At 38.0% G+C, this 20,405-nt stretch overlaps 7 protein-coding genes across 7 annotated transcripts; 4 read left to right on the forward strand and 3 right to left on the reverse strand.

The window, feature by feature from the left end:
* Nucleotides 1–739: 739 nt before the first annotated feature.
* On the forward strand, nucleotides 740–2,240 carry Rrp4 (exosome complex component Rrp4). Its single transcript, XM_068287844.1, has 2 exons — nucleotides 740–1,266; nucleotides 1,333–2,240. The coding sequence occupies exons 1-2, from the start codon at nucleotides 820–822 to the stop codon at nucleotides 1,786–1,788; spliced, it is 903 nt and encodes a 300-aa protein (XP_068143945.1). The 5' UTR covers nucleotides 740–819; the 3' UTR covers nucleotides 1,789–2,240.
* A 382-nt stretch (nucleotides 2,241–2,622) lies between these two features.
* Nucleotides 2,623–8,549, forward strand: pita. The gene is made up of 3 exons (XM_068287555.1): nucleotides 2,623–2,851; nucleotides 6,440–7,573; nucleotides 7,636–8,549. The coding sequence occupies exons 1-3, from the start codon at nucleotides 2,690–2,692 to the stop codon at nucleotides 8,431–8,433; spliced, it is 2,094 nt and encodes a 697-aa protein (XP_068143656.1). The 5' UTR covers nucleotides 2,623–2,689; the 3' UTR covers nucleotides 8,434–8,549.
* Nucleotides 3,301–5,699, reverse strand: Dcp-1 (Death caspase-1). The gene is made up of 3 exons (XM_068288008.1): nucleotides 5,200–5,699; nucleotides 3,819–4,390; nucleotides 3,301–3,759 (listed from the first exon to the last, which is right to left on the reverse strand). The coding sequence occupies exons 1-3, from the start codon at nucleotides 5,373–5,375 to the stop codon at nucleotides 3,503–3,505; spliced, it is 1,005 nt and encodes a 334-aa protein (XP_068144109.1). The 5' UTR covers nucleotides 5,376–5,699; the 3' UTR covers nucleotides 3,301–3,502.
* Nucleotides 8,550–8,973: 424 nt separating the features above from the next.
* On the reverse strand, nucleotides 8,974–9,651 carry levy. Its single transcript, XM_068287559.1, has 2 exons — nucleotides 9,478–9,651; nucleotides 8,974–9,355 (listed from the first exon to the last, which is right to left on the reverse strand). The coding sequence occupies exons 1-2, from the start codon at nucleotides 9,572–9,574 to the stop codon at nucleotides 9,123–9,125; spliced, it is 330 nt and encodes a 109-aa protein (XP_068143660.1). The 5' UTR covers nucleotides 9,575–9,651; the 3' UTR covers nucleotides 8,974–9,122.
* Nucleotides 9,652–10,050: 399 nt separating this feature from the next.
* LOC137575469 (coilin-like) lies at nucleotides 10,051–14,869 on the forward strand. The gene is made up of 7 exons (XM_068288049.1): nucleotides 10,051–10,305; nucleotides 10,365–10,450; nucleotides 10,517–10,694; nucleotides 13,538–13,681; nucleotides 13,741–13,826; nucleotides 13,893–14,573; nucleotides 14,634–14,869. Exons 1-6 carry the CDS (start codon nucleotides 10,171–10,173, stop codon nucleotides 14,563–14,565), a joined length of 1,302 nt encoding a protein of 433 aa, XP_068144150.1. The 5' UTR covers nucleotides 10,051–10,170; the 3' UTR covers nucleotides 14,566–14,573; nucleotides 14,634–14,869.
* Nucleotides 14,815–16,750, reverse strand: Nup50 (nuclear pore complex protein Nup50). The gene is made up of 3 exons (XM_068287558.1): nucleotides 16,434–16,750; nucleotides 15,315–16,378; nucleotides 14,815–15,247 (listed from the first exon to the last, which is right to left on the reverse strand). The coding sequence occupies exons 1-3, from the start codon at nucleotides 16,636–16,638 to the stop codon at nucleotides 14,909–14,911; spliced, it is 1,608 nt and encodes a 535-aa protein (XP_068143659.1). The 5' UTR covers nucleotides 16,639–16,750; the 3' UTR covers nucleotides 14,815–14,908.
* A 1,379-nt stretch (nucleotides 16,751–18,129) lies between these two features.
* On the forward strand, nucleotides 18,130–19,276 carry Cpr49Ab (Cuticular protein 49Ab). The gene is made up of 3 exons (XM_068287803.1): nucleotides 18,130–18,274; nucleotides 18,332–18,798; nucleotides 18,865–19,276. The coding sequence occupies exons 1-3, from the start codon at nucleotides 18,176–18,178 to the stop codon at nucleotides 19,118–19,120; spliced, it is 822 nt and encodes a 273-aa protein (XP_068143904.1). The 5' UTR covers nucleotides 18,130–18,175; the 3' UTR covers nucleotides 19,121–19,276.
* The last annotated feature ends 1,129 nt before the right edge of the window (nucleotides 19,277–20,405 follow it).

Below are 20,405 nucleotides of genomic sequence, written 5' to 3' on the forward strand. Positions count from 1 at the left end.
ACAGCTGTTTACAATCCTAGAGTGGAATACACTTTCTGAGGCAAAGAGTATATTGATTTTGCGGACCAGCAGGCATACATTTAGACTACTAATTGAGTTTTAATATATTATTAAATACCAATCAGTATCTTGTGAGAAAATTAATAAAAACAATACCTCGCGGTAGTCCCGCAGTAGCTTGTTTGAGCCACACCTCCAATAACTATGTGAAAATACAATTATTTGAATTGTAAAGTTAATTAAAACTTTCTTTCAGTAATATTTTGATTTTCCAACTCGATTGGGATTGAAATTGACAACAAACAATTACAAGTGTATAAGTTCAAAAATAAGTTTTTTTCTTAGATTATTTAAAAGTGTAATTTTAATATATTACAAAATTTTAAATTTTAAGGGTTTAAAACCCAAAATAAAAACACATAATTCGAGTCTGGAGTACCGTTTATTAAATTCCTACTGCACTTGCAGTCCCTTACATAAAAACAAAATTTAGCGATTTGGAAACAGAAATAAGCTTTAAATTCCGGACTTTAACCAGATATGTACGTATGTATGTATATTAAAGTTATTTATGATTTTAAATTTTTTGGTTAAAGTAAAGTAATTTAAGCCAAAGACTTCGCAATCTAAAAGCGAATTTACCACTCATTCCAAAACATTGTGGGAAATCTTCATAAATTGTAATTAAAAATAGAGTATTTGCAATCGTTAACTTCAACATTAAATTCTAGGCGTGTGGTGTGACCAGGTATTGCTTACCCTCGTTCCCACGTTTTGTTTTTGTTGAGATCTTTCAAATAAATTCAATTTAAAAGTAAAATGTCTATTAATGCGACTATTGGGCTGGCTTTGGATCGTGTAGACTGGAATGATCTTGCCGAACATCAAGATCGTCTGCCCCGCATTTACACGCCCGGTGAGATTCTTATGCCAGAAGCTGGTTACATGCGGGGACATGGCACATTTGTGGAGGAGGAGAATATCAAGGCTTCAGTTGCCGGTGTTATAGAAAAAGTAAACAAATTGATTTCGGTCCGCCCTCTCAAGAGTCGTTATGTGGGTGAGATTGGTGATGTAGTGGTGGCCCGTGTCATAGAAGTGCAACAGAAACGATGGCGGGTAGACACAAATTCTCGCTTAGATTCGGTGCTCCTTCTTTCATCGGTTAATTTACCAGGTGGAGAGCTCCGACGTCGCTCAGCCGAGGATGAGCAAATGATGAGACGTTATTTGGATGAGGGGGACTTAATCTCAGCGGAAGTACAGGTAACTTTGAAATGAGTGATAATAATTAAATTTAGTATGAATGATGACTCTATTTCCCACATGCAGAATATATTTGAAGAAGGCACTCTTTCGCTCTACACGCGCAGTTTGAAATATGGAAAACTTTCGCAGGGCATTCTGGTCAAAGTTTTCCCCGCCTTGGTCAAGCGGCGAAAAATGCATTTCCATAATCTTCCCTGTGGAGCGTCAATTATCCTTGGTAACAATGGCTATATTTGGATAGCACCTACAAAGGCTGAGAATCAGGAAGGCGGCGAAGGAGGCTTTGCCCAAAATCTTAGCGAAGTAGTTCCACGTCCCGAACGTGAAGTGATTGCCCGACTGCGCAACTGCATCCTGGCACTGGCTAAATGTAAACTTATGCTCTATGATACGAGTATTCAGTATGCATTCGACGAGTCTCTTAAATACGAAGCCTATGAATTGCTTCAGCAAAATGTTATCCATGATATAGGCGAACAGACGCAGGCACGTCTGAGGGATGCTGGCGAACAAAGTTAATAAATATTGTTGAAAAAAAAACTGATTTTATATGATTATATGAAAAGACATACATACATATGTCTACACTAGTAAATAAGTAACTCAGTATCCTTTAAACAGATGCACAGGTGAAAAATTTACTTTTACGAATTTTTTCAGTTCCGTGCATAATGTAAACAGATTTTGCATTCGAAGGCCTAAATTTTGTATACATATTGTGAAATATCAATTCAATACTATGGTCATAAAGTGAATAATTTTATTATATATTCAAATGGATGTTAACTAAATTTGATGGTATTGTTAAACTAAATTTATAGTTTGTTTGTATAACGTTCTGCATTATACACCCTTGCCTTAACTGAATTTCTGCCAGCAATGCAATTTTATCTTAAATGGTCGAATATGGCACAATCATTAATGACTTTAATAAACTAAAAAATGTTCAACTAGGTATGTGTTAATCCCAACCCAATTAGAATTAGAAATGTTTGATTTAAAAATCTGTCTTCGACAAATCATTCCTATGTGTGTCCGTATTAGATAAATCCTAGATGAACAAGATCTACATATGTACGTATGTATGTATGTATGTTCATATATGTATGCAAAAAGACTGCATTAAGCTGAATAAGAACGTATTCATATGTACATATATAATTTTAAACTTTCATGATGCGATTTTCTAATAGAGGGGATGCTCTAGAACATTATTGTAATGTATTGTATAAAAAAAATCCCCTTTTTCAATATTTAAAAAAAGTAAAAATAAATTTAAATGGGTAGAAAAAAATTGACATTCAATAGGGGCTGCCACATAATATTTTTCATAAAAGGTGGCAACTCTTCGGGTTTGTGTATTGACGCTGCATCTTTTGCCGTTTTGTGTATTTTCAGAAAAGAAAAGTATTTTTTTACCATGGCCGAAACAACAAAGTTACGCGAGGACGAATTAAGTAAAAAGCAAATTTGCCGTTTTTGTTTGGCGCAGAACAAACTTTCGTCAATTTTCCGGGAAAATCAACGTATTAAATCAACAGCAGCTCTGCCGCTTCAAATAATGGCTATTACTTCGATCGAGGTGGGTACTGTAACTTACTAACCAAAAAATGGTTTCTGAACAGACTGATTGCGTGAGAGAATTGGCTAAGAAGCTAATCCGACCAAAAACAACCAACTCCAACTAGTGCTTGAACATTTATACCCCACACAATAAACAAATTTCACAAAACTACATACAATTAGCCGAAATTGTTAAATATATGTATGTATGTACATTACACACACATGGACACTCGCATGTAAAGGCATAATGACAGCTGTTTGGCGTTACCAGTAAACAAAAAAAACCCGCATTATTCAAAATTGTATTCAGATTTTTATTTTTCTTATCAAAATTGTTCTTATATATATATATATATGTATATATATATATATGTATATATATATATATGTCTGTGTATATATATAAATGCATCTCTTCAGGGCATTTTCTTGGTCTTATAAACTAAATTTGTGGAGATTGTGATATGAGAAAGAAATTATCATGTAATGGAATAGAATGAATTTTGTCAACAATAACATTTCACATAATGTTGATTAAGTCTCAAGTCATTAACTAAATTAAAGCGAAGCAAAATTAATCCAGATATATTTGTATATGCAAATCATTGGAAGAATATGGTGGGAGCGGGAATGGATGAATGGTTGATGATAGTGATGATGGTGATACCTAGCCAGCTTTATTGGCACTTGGTTTATCTGTGAAACGCAATATGCGCGTTAGCATTGAAGTGACGCAGGGTATTTGCTTCTGCCGATCCATTAAAGGTGTAGAGGGCACGTTTGATTCAAAATCAATGGCCACACGTTGACTAACAAAAGTGAGCAGAGTGAGAATGTCATACTTTTTACCATTTGTGTTTAACTCTTGAATAAGCGATTGCATATACCAAGATCCATTCGTTGTATTGCGCCAGGAGAAGTAGCCTACAAAATAAAGCAATAAGTTTTAGGACAATAAAATGCCTATTCCATTTATTGCTTACCTGGTATCGTTGAATATGAAAAGAGGAAGTCAGCATGTATGGGGATCTTATAGCTCATTGAGGACTCGCCGTCCGTTTCAGTAACCCCGTTTTTCTCCAGCATCACGCCCGCATCCAAACGATCGCCTTGACATGCCTGTATAAAGAACAACTTCGGTTTGCCGGCCAATGTGGGGCAAATATGCGCTGTAAAATAATGCCAAATGGCATCCAATTTATATTGCACATCTTTGGCATAAATATAACCATGCTCGCCGTGAGACAAAATGGCAATGGCTATGCAATCATTATCTGTATGATCCAATGAGGCGGCTTTATCGATATATTTCAAAATATCTCTCAATTTGCAGTCCTTATGCACTGAAACATCAAATCCCAGACTCTTGAGTGCTTTGCGCAGTTCCTCGGCATCAACATTAGTTCCAGCTCTTGATTTCAGAGAGGGTATATCGAAAAATTCATGATTAAAGATTATAGCTTGGCCGCGATATTTGTGATTCATATTATATTCACTGGCATAGCGATCCACTGGCATCCGGGCTACATATTTATTTATTGAGGCTGGCGCAGCACTAAAAGAGCCAAAAAACAACAAAAAATTGGCAAAATAAATGCGTTAATAATTGTAGTGAGATTAGATAGTAGGTGATAAGCAATCAATCTACGGACAATGGTGTTGATGATTAAGTTCTACATTTAACAAAGGAAAACCAACGATTATACCAAAGTTTTCTTTATATAATTAAATCTGGTTAATAATTAATCATGCCTAAAGCAGCCTTTTTTAAGAGCAATTGGTCGTATTTTCTAATAGAACCTCAGAACCTCAGTATAATTAAATTTTTGCTAAAATTGTAAAACGCTCGTTTCTTTCGGCTTAGATAACATTCTAATATTATTTTCACCGGCTCCCTTCATGAATTTCAAAATTTTTACTATTTGAATAGAATACCATAATAATTTTAAACTTAATTCTCACTAGTAGAATGTGGTTAACTATACAAAGATATCGATTAAATGAAAATTGATTTTTCTTTTAACATATTAATTCATAATTTCCTTCATCGATTATTAATTTGCAGTTTGTGGGATTTACATATACATTTGTATTTCTTTTAGTAAGCAAAAAAAAAAAGAATGAATTAGAATTAATACTTTGGGGGAAATCCAAATTAGTTGGTCAATAACCACTTCACCCGATTTGGCTTTTTTCGGCCTTTACTTTCTTAACTCTTTGTCGCTCCTCTTCTTTGGGCATCACTGTTTACCAAGGGCACAAAACAAACACAAATAGGAAAGCGGAATAAAGACTGCAAGTGCGAGAGGGAAGCAAAGACGCGCGCACATGCACTAGCATATGCATGCATACATATGCATTTACCTCGCCGATGTTATTCCCGTTCCTGTTGCACCACCACTGCTTCCTTCCATGCAGCCCTTGGCGTCAGTGTTATCAACAATGCTGCTGCGATTGCTCTTGGTTTGTCCATTACTGCTGCCGCCGCTGTTGCTTCTATTGAGAAGACTAAAGTTTCTGGTTATGCACTCGTCCGTCATTCTCTCGATTCTCTTTTAAATGTTCAGTGTCTGCTTTATGCTCTCCTTGTGCTTGGGCCCTGCCTTCCTTTTGTTCTCTTTCTCTGTCCCTTCCACAGTGCGTGGGTAGTGGGGGAAGAGTACTTCACTATTGTTGTTTTTTACTTTTAAACTAAATAAACAATAGCCAAACAGCTGTTTCTAATGTTTTTGTTAACTATATTAATGCAAATCACAATAAACGAAATGTCCTTTTTTGGCAAACACGATTAGCGTTATTTTTTGTTGTAATCAATTAAATAACGGAGGTTAAGCGTGCTCAGTCGCCGCCGCTTAAAAATCATATGTTTTTTCGCCTCAGTTTTTGCTTTTTCGCGGTAGCTTTTTGCCGTAAATTCGTGCCCTCTCGCCGTAAATTCGTGCCCTCTCGCCGTAAATTCGTGCCCTCTCGCCGTAAATTCTTGCCCTCTCGCCGTAAATTTTTGCCGTGTGAGTAGTGTTGTCATTTCCGCTTTTTTCCCGTCAGATTAAAAATCTAAATTGCGGGAAAAATTCAAAATATTTCATATTTGTAAATTTAATTCTGTCTAGTTTTACTTAAAGACTGTTATGTGTAACTAATTAGTTTGCAAACTCCAACAAAATTATTAAACAGAAATTAGCTTGTTGCATTCCTCGAAAACATTTAATTAGCACTGATCGCAAGTCATCCAAGATATAAAAGATTATTAACTATTTAACGTTGCCACAAAATAATATAAAATTAGTCGGTAAATCATCAAATCGAAGAATGATATTTTATCTCTATCTTGCTTATTATCTTTCTTTTCGTAAATGGCATCACTGCAGCAGTGTTGTTAACTCATCAAAAACAACATTTAAAATGTAGCTAAAAAGAGCTAAAATATTAAAAAAATTCAAAAAAAAAAAAAAAACTGTTTCAAGTCTATTTTTTTTTTTAAGTACGTACTGAGATCAATTTATTTAGTAATATTTGGATTTATTTTGGTGCGCAACATTAAGTCATCCCATAACTCTAAAGTAAACGACAATAATTTTGAATTTTAAATAACGGTTTTTCTTAGGTGATTAACGACGATGGGATGCCTTCTTTAATTTGCTTGGACTGCAGGTTGCTTTTCGAGCATTGTTATCGCTTTAAGCAAATGTGTAAGCGTGCAGAGACATTACTGAGACAATATCCATTGACTGGGTCATTGCCTGAGGAGCCATTGGAAAAACCACGAGCTCCTCTTATAGCAACTCAAGCAAAAAAGGACTTGGGGCTTAAAGATGGACAACCAAAGAAATTATTAAATTCGATGGTTAAATCGAATCAGTTGGTAATAGAAGATGTTCAGGTGATGGAGACCAGCTCATTGACAATTGCCTCTACTATGCCCACCTCGAAGAAGGGTAAATCTGCTTATCAAATGAAAGTAGAAAATAACCAAGAATTGTCCATGGATGATGTTCACAATTTGATTGCTGAGCTCGAGGAAGAAGCTCTAGGCACTGAACCCGAAGACACTCCGCCTATTCCAAATCCAAGTCCACCATCTGTACGGGCTCCGACACCCGCCACTGCTCCACAGCCAACTTCTGAAGTCGTACCAAGTAGACCCAAAGTATTAAACAAATCTTCAATTCGAATTTTAAATAAAGTAGCCTCTCAGCCTGTCGAGCCACGACTTTCAACACCCCAAATTCAAAGAGATGAGGATGGCAATGTGGCGGCCATAGTTACGGAAATTATTGATCCACGTGATTTGGACGGAGCCGAAGATCCCACAAAAAATGCTGCCCCTGTGGCAACCAATGTATTCCCCTGTCCAGATTGCGAACGCTCGTTTCCTTTGGAGCAGCTGCTGGAGATTCATCGTCTGAATCATTCACGAAAACGGAGCTTCCAGTGCCCGGATTGCGATAAAAGTTTTTTCTCGAAATACGATCTGCAGAAGCACAACTTTATTCACACCGGCGAGAAGCCATTCCAATGTACAGCGTGCGATAAGGCATTCACCCGGAAGGCCCTGTTGCATCGCCATGAACGCACCCACACGGATATACCGAAATTTCTGTGTCTATACTGTGAAAAGCCGTTCCTATCTAAGGAAGAGATGATGAAGCACGCGGAACGGCATACAAAACAAAGGAATTTTCAGTGCGGCGTATGCAACAAGTCCTTTGCTTTTAAGCAGGGACTGGAGCGGCATGAGGTGAGAAACTGCATTTCATTTAAACGAGAAACTGTAATAATTCTTTATATCTTGCATCTCAGGTTATCCACAGTAATAATTTACCATTCTCGTGTCAGCACTGTAATCGAAGCTTTGTTACTGCCTGTAAATTGGCCCGTCACCTGGTGGCCCATGCTGGCAAGCGTGTCTATCCCTGTAAATACTGTAATAAATCATATTTGCTTTCTCATCATCTGTCCCGACATTTGCGAGTGCATAAACAGGTATCCGGCACCTCATTTGTCTGCAGCATTTGCCGCGAAACGCATCAAACATATGAAAGTCTGGTGGATCATTCCTCAGTTCATGCAAAATTGGATTTGGTTTGCCCCCTGTGTAAGGAGAATATCCTAACCGACCAAATCCAGAGTCATCTGCAAACTCATAAGGACAACGAGCGATTTGCTTGCGAATTTTGCGATTATATTTTCCTCAATCAGAACCAACTTCAAAAGCATATTGAAGATGATCATGTGGTGGATATGGTGCCCTACCAAGAGGCCGATAAGGAAGCTAACGCTGTTGTGAAATCTGAAGACGAAGCGGAATTCCTTCAAGAGCTCCTTGACGAGGACTTTTCACCCACAGAGTCTACCGCTTCACCGCCAGCGAAAATGATCAAATTGTCTCTCCCTAAGAAAACCACAACAACCTCATCCTCTTCCCCTGAAGACAAGCGCCAGACACGTAGTCGAGATGGTGTTAAAAAACAAAAGTCACACGAAACGGCGAAGAAACCACAAAAGGACAGTGAACCAAAGAAGGAAGTTATAAGCAAACAAGGTCGCCTAATTAGGAATGGAAAATCAACAGGCCATGCAAAAAAACATTGCGCTTAAGGCAATTTCATTTTCTATCATTCACTTTTATATACATAAAAAGCTTAAAGAGTCGATTGTTTTCAATTCGAATAGTAAGTTGATTAAATTTGAATAAAAATTTCATATGCTCAAAATATTTTGCTATTGGTTATACCAATATAATTGTATTAAAATAAGCCTCTAAAACATTGGTCCATTATTATGGATCATTCGCCAACGAGACCGACAGTAATTCCAACGCACTATAAGCAAATGTTTCCAAGAACATAATACATTTATGATTCGTAGTCAGTTGTCCAATATGTCTGTGGTTGAATTTAAACACAGGGATTAGTTTTTCTTGATCATCTGTTGTTTAGGACGCAATAAAATCATGGTGCTAACTAAACGCTTGCCAAGACTGTATTCTTTAGAGTTCGTGCTTATTAGGAGGACGGTCATGGTTCACTATCGAGATATGCATATAAATTGATCGATTTTAGAAATTGATGTGTCTATTATGTCTACCCCGAGATTGACTCGATTCACTGATTCAGTTTTTATTCCATTTCAATAAGATTTCCATAGGGCAGCGGCAACATGTGTCTGTATATTTCGCTTATCTTAACAACTTGAAATGTGAATACGCCAGGCCAGTTTTGATTACCAAACAAACTACATAATCGTCCTCATCTATCCTTCTTGTTTCTCCTCGCGCACACGCCTATTTAATGCTCATAACCATCGGGCAATGGGTTAACATGGGGGTTGTGGAACAAACTCTTTTGGCCCTCGCCCCAAGGGAAACGCTTCTCACGACGACGCAGATACTCGTATTTGACGAATTCCTGGCGGGGGTGGTCGTGCTCCTCCTGGTGCTTTAGGTAGGCATTCAACATGCACAGACCTACGGCTGGAACAGCTACAAAGAAAGACAAACGCTTCCAGACCTTATAACCACCTAGAAAGATGCACAAAGAAAACAATTATAAACTTCAATCATAACTCTTGCCCAATAGCAACATTACATAACCTTAACCTTACAAACTTGAAAGGATATTTAAATAGTTTATGGATATTTACCGGAATGTTCACCAGCCACGGCAGCAGTACCGGACATGTTCCTGGCCCCAGTTGCCACCAATTGGCGGCGAATTGCGTGATTTAGAACAGCAGACATATTATTCAGTTAAATCTCTAGTCTCCAATAAAATTTTTTTATTTTTTTTCTGAACAGTGTGACCAGAAGCTGTCACTGCTAGAAATCCCAAATACCACAATTTATATCATAATAACCCTAGGGCTGTCGCCCCTATGCGAATTAGTCTGCGATGCAAAAAATTGTGGATTTCTGCAGGAATGAATTTTCAGTTAAGCTACTTAAAACAACCTTATGCCATACAATGAGTGCATCTGGCGATTTATTGCCTAATTTTAATTGTAATTAACAAGATAATATTTATACTTTCTGTCAGATGCCACATTTTGCTGCCAGATAAAACGACAACAAGTTATATATGAAGATAAACTGGCTAACATTTTTCCAGGTTTAACTAAGAGGATTCAAACTGAAACGCCGAAAGTGGCACAGTTTAAAATACGCGCCAAAAAAACAACAGACTGGCAACGCCAAAATCCATAAAAAACGGTTACGTCAAACAACACAACACATAATGAAATAATGTACAAACTTAGAAGCTTTCAACTTTCAACTCAGATCCACTCAGTTTTTTAAAAATTCTACTATTGTGCATATTGTTGCACTAGTTAGCCACAATGCACAATAAACCACTGAGATTAGACCTTTCCAATTTCTTTACCGACGAAAGAAAATGCTCCCTAATCCTTCTCGATGTGAGCTGGAAAAATATCAAGAACTTGCAAGATCATATAGAAAATCTTTTTCATTTGGTAAGTTCTAGGAACAATCTTGTAATTGCTCATCCGTTAAACCAATTTTACATTCTCAGAATGGCATCAGCCTTTTGGACAGCGATGGCTCTTATTTGCCGCCAAAGAAATCCATAGAAGTACTAAGAGATACCTATGCCCTGAAGTAGATATACATTAAATATTAAATAGATATGTATGCACATCTAAATTTGTTCTTAAATCCTGCTAGGGCATTTCAATTTCAAAATCCCACAAAGGATAACACGAGTGTGGAAATGGCTTCCACTTCTACAAGAAAATCAACCAAAAGGCGAATAAATAATTCATCAGATTTGGAATTAGCCAGTTCCACTCCTAATAATGCGAAGCGATCGAGAAGCCAATTAGAAAAACCAAGTTCTACATATATTAGCCATGACTGAGAAGCAATCACCTAAATAAAAAGCCACTGTTTTTATGCTCTGTATTGAACTTTAATTAGCGTTTAAGAACAAATAACTGTACTTAATGCCTTACATTTCAAATTGCTTTTGTTTTGACAAGTTTTTTCATTCTCTTGAAAACATCGCAATGGGCAATAAGTCTAAAGAAATTGATCCCGATTTAAAAAATCTCATCCTTAAACTGCGGGATGAGAGGAAAACTTTACGGGAAATCGGCAGTATTGTTGGCAGAACACACTCTTTGACCTGCTCTGTCAAGTCCCAGCCTCGTACTGGATGGCCATCATTGCTGACCGAACTAGAGAAGAGAGACATTTTAAAGACTGTGCGCTTAAATCCTGGCATATCAGCTCCAATGATTGGTCAGGACATAAGGGAGAAGTTTGGCAAAGATCTCCATGCCGACAAAATCCGAAAAATACTCAAAAAGGACGGGTTATATGCTCGAGTTGCACGAAAGAAGCCTCTCATATCTGAGGCTAACAAAGTCAATCGGATGGATTTTGCCAAAAAATATGAAAAAAATGAACCCACCTGACAGCTGGCTACTACCCGCTAGCAACTCAAACTTTACTAACAACGATTTACTTGACTTTTTGAATTCCCGCAACCCGGACTCAGCAAAAGGTCCAGACAATATATCATACAGAATGCTTCTTGCCTTACCACCCTCAGAAATTCAAATTTTGGTATCCCTGCTAAATGAGACTCTAGACAACGGTGACATACCAGCTAGTTGGAGAAAAATAAAAGTAGTACCTGTCCCTAAAAAGAATCTAGACTCAGCTATAATAACAAACAATAGACCTATTGCCTACTAAGCGTAGTTTTCAAATGCTTAGAAGGATTGGTAAAAACAAGGATGGAAAACCATATAAACAACAACAATATATTGCCCCCGAGATCTTACGGCTTCCGTAAACACCACTCCACATCGCACTGCATCAATGACGTTTTAAACAATATAGCAAATCTGAAAGCTAGGGGCATGCACGTTTGTGCATCTGTATTGGATCTAAGCAAAGCCTTCGACTCTGCTAATATTCCCATTCTAGGCAACAAGCTAATAGATTTAGGTTTCGATCACAGACACATACAATTCATTTGCAACTACATACCTTAAAGAAAGAGTTTTGACTATGGGAATAACAGAAATAAAAATAATAGAGTAAGTCAGGGTAGCTGCCTTAGTCCAATACTTTTCAATTTATACACAGCTGAGCTGCACAAGATAAGCAACCAAATTAACAGCATACTATTTCAATATGCTGATGACTTTTGCTGGTATGTTACCATAAAAACTTTTCAGACGCTAAAAACATATTAGAAAGACAAGTTACAGAATTTAGTAAAATGTGCAATAAAATCAACCTGTCATTCAACCCGAACAAATCTGCTGCTTTACATTTTAATTTAAGACGTAGCTATAAGGGACGTAGATAAAATTAACTACTTAGGAAGACTGATTAGCACCAATAATTCTTCGACCCAACACATAAAGGAAACAATTGCTAAGTCAAACAAAACAAATATGTTTCTTTATATGATTAATGGCTGTCGTTTTGGCACCCATCCCAAAAGTGCAATTCTTTTCTATAAGGCCTTTACAAGGAACAGGTATGAATATGCAAGCTCTTCATTTGCAAAAGCAACTAAAACAGTAATGGGCATCATAAATACTCATGCTAACTCACACTAAAGGAAGGCCTTGGGGCTTATTAGATCAACTCCAACTAATATAATATACCACCTAGCGGCCGAACTTCCACCAGAGTATAGAATTAAATTTACCACAGCAAAAGAACTGGTGAAGGTCTTCGCTTATGGCCTGCCAGCGGCGTCGCTTCTGTCCAGTGTCTTTCATGCTAATAAAACAAGTTATGCCAAAGTGTATGCTGAATTTAAAGATGTCCTGGACAACATTACACCCATAGAGTCAACTCCTATACGCACACGAAAAATCTTCGTAGATGCCAATTTTTCGAAAGGTGCCTTTAAAAACAAAAGAGATGCAAATGAAACAATGATCAGTGGAATCACTTCTGCAAAGTAGCGTTCCTAACAGACACTCTTGGAGCAACCCAAACAATTAGAAACCCCAACAACAATAATTGCTTTCCTCAAAGAATCCTTAAAAATATAGAAAATAGTTATAATATCATCTCAGTCGAAGTACACCACATACCTAGTCACTCAAACATAAGAGAAAACGATTTAGCGGATACCGCAGCCAAAAATGTCAGACACGATGGAGTGTTCACGCACATAAGCTGGACAATCAACGATGCTATCAATCATATGTACAACAAAATAAAACTGAAATGGGAAAGAGCGTACAATGAATTTTGTATAAATCGAAACAAAGGCTACTGCCTTCTATATCCTTATGTGTCATCGCAACCATGGTTCCAGAGAAAAGACCAATTCCTTAGACTGGAGATAAAACAACTAAACAGAATACTAAGCGTTCACGCATTTGACAAAAACACTATTCAAAATGAAAGTCGTTGACAACAACTTATGCGACACCTGTAACATTGCAGAAGATATATCTCACATATTATTTTAAATAGTTCAAAATACACAAACACCCGAATGAACTTCCCAAGACTAACAAAGTACAACGATATATATCGATTACTCGCGCAAGAGCCTATCGCCAACTACAAATCGATAACAAAATTTACTAAAAATAAATTAAAAACTAAAACGAAAATACGAAACTCATCATCAGGAATACGCTGTGACGTTAACCTGTTAATATCAAAAAAAAAAAAATTCTACTATTGTGCATATTGTTGCACTAGTTAGCCACAATGCACAATAAACCACTGAGATTAGACCTTTCCAATTTCTTTACCGACGAAAGAAAATGCTCCCTAATCCTTCTCGATGTGAGCTGGAAAAATATCAAGAACTTGCAAGATCATATACAAAATCTTTTTCATTTGGTAAGTTCTAGGAACAATCTTGTAATTGCTCATCCGTTAAACCAATTTTACTTTCTCAGAATGGCATCAGCCTTTTGGACAGCGATGGCTCTTATTTGCCGCCAAAGGAATCCATAGAAGTACTAAGAGATACCTATGCCCTGAAGTAGATATACATTAAATATTAAATAGATATGTATGTACATCTAAATTTGTTCTTAAATCCTGCTAGGGCATTTCAATTTCAAAATCCCACAAAGGATAACACGAGTGTGGAAATGGCTTCCACTTCTACAAGAAAATCAACCAAAAGGCGAATAAATAATTCATCAGATTTGGAATTAGCCAGTTCCACTCCTAATAATGCGAAGCGATCGAGAAATTTGTTCTTAAATCCTGCTAGGGTATTTAAATTTCAAAATCCCATAAAGGAGGATCTTAGCAACAAGGAAAATACTCTCGAGATTGCGGTCACGGAGCAGGAATCTCCTTTAGTATCTACACAAAACCTAAAAGCAGACTTAAGTAATAAAGACGGCGTGATAGACCCACCAATTCCTAGGTGCCCCGAAGTGGTCCTGCGTTGCGCTCTTTTGGAAATAAGGTTGGATACTCCACGGGTATTCAAATTGCCCAGACAAGAGTCGCCTGTTAAGATCTTGGAACTAAAGGACATTGAACCCATTCGAGATGCAGCAAAAAAATCTGAAACCGAGGATCAAACTCCTGATCTGGAAACTTCAACTGAAACCCAAATCAATAAAATAGAATCAACAGAGAAGGAGGAAGAAGCCATCGAAGAGGTCAATACTGCCAATGTAGTACAATGTAACTCTGATTCCGAGGATGATGATGTTATGGTACTGGAGGATTCAGATTCTGATGTACAACCCGTTGCCCATTAACGTTATCTGTATGTAAAGTTTTTCTATTAAGCCAACGCTGATTCATTTGTCTATTTTTGCAATTGCAGCATATCCTAAACATCTTGTAAATTTGCTGCGTCAATACAAGAGCAATCTCGATGAAAGCGAAGTAGATGTCCCCGTATTGAATGTAAATATTAGTGATCTTATTGAGGCCAGTATTTGCGTTGCAACAGTAGACTAAAAGAACATGCCGACCCTTCCATCACTTATACACACAACGATAGATACATTCCTTCATATGTAATAAACCCACAATAAAAGTAAAAATGATACAAAAATGCGTGTATATGTGTATGTATATGCAATGCAGAAACTGTTTTCACTTAATGTGTTGCTTTATCTGATCCAATAGCTCATCGGCATCGTCGGCTGTCTTAACTCTCAGCAGCATAGTGGTCGGCTTCGACTCTTCTGGAGTGGGTACACAGACCATCATAACATTATTTTTGCCCATGCGTTCGGTGGGCAGGGCCTTGCTTAGAATTAGATTAACCAGGATGTTGCCTAAATTGGTATCAGCTCGCACCAGAAGTTGAGTTTTCTCCGTATCCTTCACTGGTTTCAAGAAAAGAGTGCCCACACCACGATCTACAAAGTCTGTATCCTTTTTGACATACACTTTGCAACGCTTGGAGTATACAGCATCATCCTCAACGACCTAAACAAGCAAAACAAACTAATGAGTTTGAAAGAAAAAAAGATTGTCAGTTCTTCCAAGATTTTACCTGCTTAAATTCCACCTTGGGTGGTGTGTCTTCTTCCTCGTTTTCAGTGGCTGCAGCCGTTGGTTGTGCTGGTTCTGCGGGTTTGCCAAAGGAGAAGAAACCTGTTGCTGGAGCTCCTTCGGATGCTGCTGCCGGTTTACCAAAACCAGAAAACCCTGAAGTACTTGGCTTTTCATCACCGTCTGTCTTTAAGCCAAAACTGAATCCATTAGTTTTGGGCGGCGATGTTGCATCATCTTTGCGTCCAAGGCTAAAGAAACCAGGTTTAGTGGCATCTGCACTTGCAGATGTGGCCGGCGTGGAGGAGGAGAGACTAAATATGCTTGTTGCAGATGATGTTGTGGTAGATGTGCTACTGGTGGCTGATTGGCCAAAGGAAAACAAAGGCTTGGGAGGTGTGGTGGTCGATGTTCCACTAGTAATTGTACAATTTGGTTTCTTTCCAAAGAGTAACGGTTGTGTCGAACCACCAATCGGATTGGAAGGCTTTCCAAAGCTGAAACCTGGCGCAGTCTCAGCTAACGAAGAAGTAGATGTTGTTTTGTCAGACTTAGCCACCTCTTCATCTTTAAGCTCCTTTAGGTGTTTGTTGTAATTATCAAAGACGGGCGTTAATATACAGTACGGATTCTCGTCTATCTTATCTTTGATAAATTTAATTACTCCACGATTCAGATCGGCGACATTCTCACGATACTCGGATGAAGGCTGGCTATTACTAGATGATAATTTTGCTACTACTGGAGAATTCTCCGATGGCACAGAGGCTTTAAACATAGACGTGGATGCGGCTGTAGTGGCTACGGCCTTTACTGGCTCATTGCCAATTTTGCCAAATATGGAGGTGGAGGTGGAGGAAGACGATGTACTTGTTGCTTCCTTCTTTGCGCCAAAAGAAAATGTTCCCGCTGGTGCTGCCTCGTTCTTTGGCTTCGCACTATCGCCGCCGCCCAGAAACGAGAATGTCGATTGCGACGATGTTGTGCCGACTTCGCTGGTTGATGTAGGCAATTTTGATAGAAATGCATAGGGGGACGATGAAGATGCCGCCGGCTTACCGAAACCTGCACAAACAAATCAATCATCATCATGGTCACAAAATAATTCATTTCAATTTACCTGAAAACCCACTGAACACGTTTTTCGTTTCGCTTGCAGTCTCGTCTTTGCCGGCGCCGGCAACCTTGCGGCGTGCCTTTTTCATAACGCGCAAGTTCAGTTCTTCTTGGGTGGCTGTCTTAAAAGTCCCGCGCTGCTCGGGCTCCTCCTCCTGATCCCAGTTCTCATGGTTGAGATTGGATGTGGCTTGTCGCTTTGCAGACATTGTTAAAGGTTTGCAACTGTGCTAGCCTGTTCTTAAAGCTATGCGCTAAATAAAAAAAAACTGCGGCAATTTTCAGACTGTCCTACGGAAAATAAACTGTGCTAGCGATTACACCATCGATGTTTTTTTTGTCATCGATGCTACACCTATCGATAACAAATCGACATTTTGATGAAACTATATATTTGCGCCGACAGCCGATAACAACTAATTGCCTGCACTGGAAAAAATTAAAAACAATGAGTGAATTATAAAAAAAAGGTTTTCGTGTAACAATTGGGCAGTGGGCAGCGGAACAGCTGATATTGGGGAACGAGGAGCAGCAGGCTTTGAAGGATGAGGTATTTAAGCACGGGCACACAGAGCAACCAAACCAGTCAAGGTTAACTAAATGAATAGTACATACATTCATATGTACATATGTACTTATGTATAAGTTAAATTTAATTAAATTTTCTAAAGTGGGACCAGGAGGATGATACCACCGTCGTCCATATATTTAAATTTGCTTCGTTTTAGGAAAGATATGTAGTTTCCTTAAAATTGAGTCGAGTTATAAATTATCTTAATATTACTAAAAGAAACAGCCGTTAAATAAGAAGCTGTATTTGAGCCCAACCAGTTTTTGAGGTTTCATTTGTCCTGCTCAATCATACTCTTTGGAGTTCTCTGGTATGTGTGAAAGAAGAAAATTCAAGAAAATTTACGGGTATAGCGATATAGAGAGGGTAACTCGGCATTAACAGTGTGGCTAACTTTACGCACATATAGAAAGGGACACAGTGAGAGTTGTCTTAAGTTTTTTTTTAAAAAGCTTATTCACCAATTGTTTATTTACTTGTAAAATTTTGGTGAAAATTCTGAAAAAGATCGGTCAACTGGTTTTCCGCTAGAGTGCTCACCGACTTGGGAAATGCTTTTAGTCAGATAATCGACTTAAAGTTTCTTATACTCGGAAAATTAAAAAAAAATTGGAAAAAAATAAAACTGAAAGTTAACGCAACAACTGTAAACAACTGAAAACAGTTTTACCAGCCTGGTGCTTGTCGAAAAAATAAACTAAATCTAATAAAAACAAATTTTTTTTAAAATTTATTTATTAAGAGCCTTGACCGTTTTGCATGGTCGCATTAATCGGAAATTTTTAACTGGACAGGCGGCCAAGAGGCATCTTTCTGGCTGAATGTGAATTTTCATTGCATGCAATCGGGGATTGTACAAAATATTTGAAACTCTTTAATGAAGTTTTGATTATAGACGAGCCAAAGCAATGACAAAATCACATCAAATGAGGTCGCTTATAAAATTAATGTAATTAATCTTAATAAAATTGCGGCATCTTCTTGAAATTTTTATATACTTGTCCAGTAAACAGGCAACAAATTATGAATTAATCGGATCGTAAACCAAAGTGCTTAATTGATCAAGTTTTATATATATGTATGTATATAGTATGCATTTAGAATCAGCAAACAGTTAGGCAAACTCATTTGCATATGCGAGAGTGAATCTCAGTCTATCTTCTGGCGATCAATAGATGGGCGTTGCAACGTGCAGAGATATAAAACCAGCGGCTCGAGGCTGCATCTGGTCATTGCTCATCTTGCACTATTCCACTATGTGGTGGCATCTAACGGTAAGTTGGATTAAAATCAATAATCAATTAGAAGTTGACGAAATATCCTCCTTTAAGATTTCCCTGCTGATCTGCTTCGCTGTGGCCTTGGCTCAAAACGATGGGAGATACCGCCCGCCCCCAACATCCGCAGTAAGAGCAGGAGATGGCCGTTATCGTGATGGCAACGATGGTCGTTATAGGGGAGGCAACGATGGCCGATACAGTGGAGGTAATGATGGGAGATATGTTCATGTGGACAACAAATATCAACACGATAGCCGCCTGGCCGACCCATATTCGGGAGACAACGGACGATACGTGGGTGGAGCTAGTCGATCAGGAGCTGGAGGTGGTGGAGGTGGAAGCGGAAGTGGGCGTGGTGCCACAGCCACCACGAGATTGTCAACACGACCCACAGTTGCGACAACATTGCGTCCAGTCACAGCAAATTTGGGCAAGGGTCGTGGAACGGGAGAAGGCGGTAACGGCTGGGCCATTATACGCCAAGAGGATGATGTCGAGGTAGATGGCTATCATTATCTGTAAGTATGAGTTTTAGATATCAAGTGTGAATTGATTTAACTTTCCTGCAATCATTTGCCAAAAAGCTATGAGACCGAAAATGGCATTTTAGCCGAAGAAAGTGGCCGCATCGAGAAATTAGAGGTAGGTGAAGATGGTCTACGGTCCAAGGGATTCTATGAGTATACTGGAGACGACGGACTGCTCTATCGTGTCGACTATACAGCCGACGATAATGGGTTTGTGCCAAGTGCTGAACATTTGCCTACTCCTCCGCCTCCTCCTCCATATGTGGCTAAATTGTTGGCCTACTTGGAGGCAAATGCTGCGAAAAAGAAATAATGCATATTGAGTGATAATAAATAAATGAGCAATACATGGACATAAATGCCAATAAAGTTTATTGGACCTTAAGTTTAAATCCATTCAGACTCTGATGAACTTTGAGATTAAACAAAATAAAATAATTGTTTATGAAATATTTGGCCATTACAATAATTGTTGATCTCTGCTACGTTTTGGGGACTTAAACAAAATTGATGATTTACCATAAAAACAAAACTTGCATAATTTGCTTGTTACATCGAATTAAAGCTCCAATCCAGAGCATTCTGTATTGTAGCAAAAACTGGCTTATTTCAACCACTATGGGGCACAAATCCCATCTATAATAATAATATTATTGAAACATGATTAAAAACGCATAACAAACAAGTGAGACGCGTCTCATTTGTCTTAATGAGCCCCTCCCAAAGCTAATAACCGACTATTAATCATGATCATGTCGGAGATCGGTCAACAAAAAACAGTTTAATCATACTGATCATCACTTAACGCTGGGCCTTGTCAGGTGAGAACAGGAAAACTCGTTTTGCCAATTGTGTGTGAGATCGGAAGCGGCTTATATTTTGACAAGGTTTTAGCTGTGATAGATAAGTCGGTTGATGATCCATGTTTGAACTTTGCTAACAGAATTCCTAACATAATTCGAATGACTCAATAGACCTTAAGAAGGAGGAAGCAAGGTCTATGATTGTTGCCTTCCCTCATGGCTAAAGGTTTGAAGGATTAATTCATGTCAGATACGCCAGTCAGAATGGACTAATGCATAATCCTATTCCTATTTCTGGAATAGCAAGACATATGTACGAATTAGTCCTGAATCTTAGCTTAACTGTCTATTTTATTAGTTGCCTGGAGGAGAATAAGAATTTACTGATCTCGCTCGTTTAGTCTTTAAATTGGGGTTCCCATTTATGAAAAGGTCCTTGAAATAAACTATTCATAGGGTTTTATTTACAAGACCTATTGTAATATCAATTAATTATTGACTATGTCAAGTTGCATTTAATCATGGTAAATTGCAGTACATGAATTTAAGTAAATATAAATATTTTTTAAGTAGGTACTCAATGATAATTTATTAGAATAGATTACCGTTACCCTATAATAGAAGGTATAGTGTTATTCTCTCGCCTCGTCTTTCTCGCTCCCTCTCTCTCCCCCCTCTCTAACTGTCTGTCTGTCTGTTGCTCACTTGCCTTCTCTGTCTGTGAACCTAAAGGAATCTGTTAACATTTTAAATTATTCATCGAACCAAATGAACAAATGCAAGCACACAAAATAA

The sequence above is a fragment of the Drosophila tropicalis genome, unplaced genomic scaffold, assembly GCF_018151085.1.
Source record: "Drosophila tropicalis isolate 14030-0801.00 unplaced genomic scaffold, ASM1815108v1 contig_573, whole genome shotgun sequence".
Classification (NCBI taxonomy): domain Eukaryota; kingdom Metazoa; phylum Arthropoda; class Insecta; order Diptera; family Drosophilidae; genus Drosophila; species Drosophila tropicalis.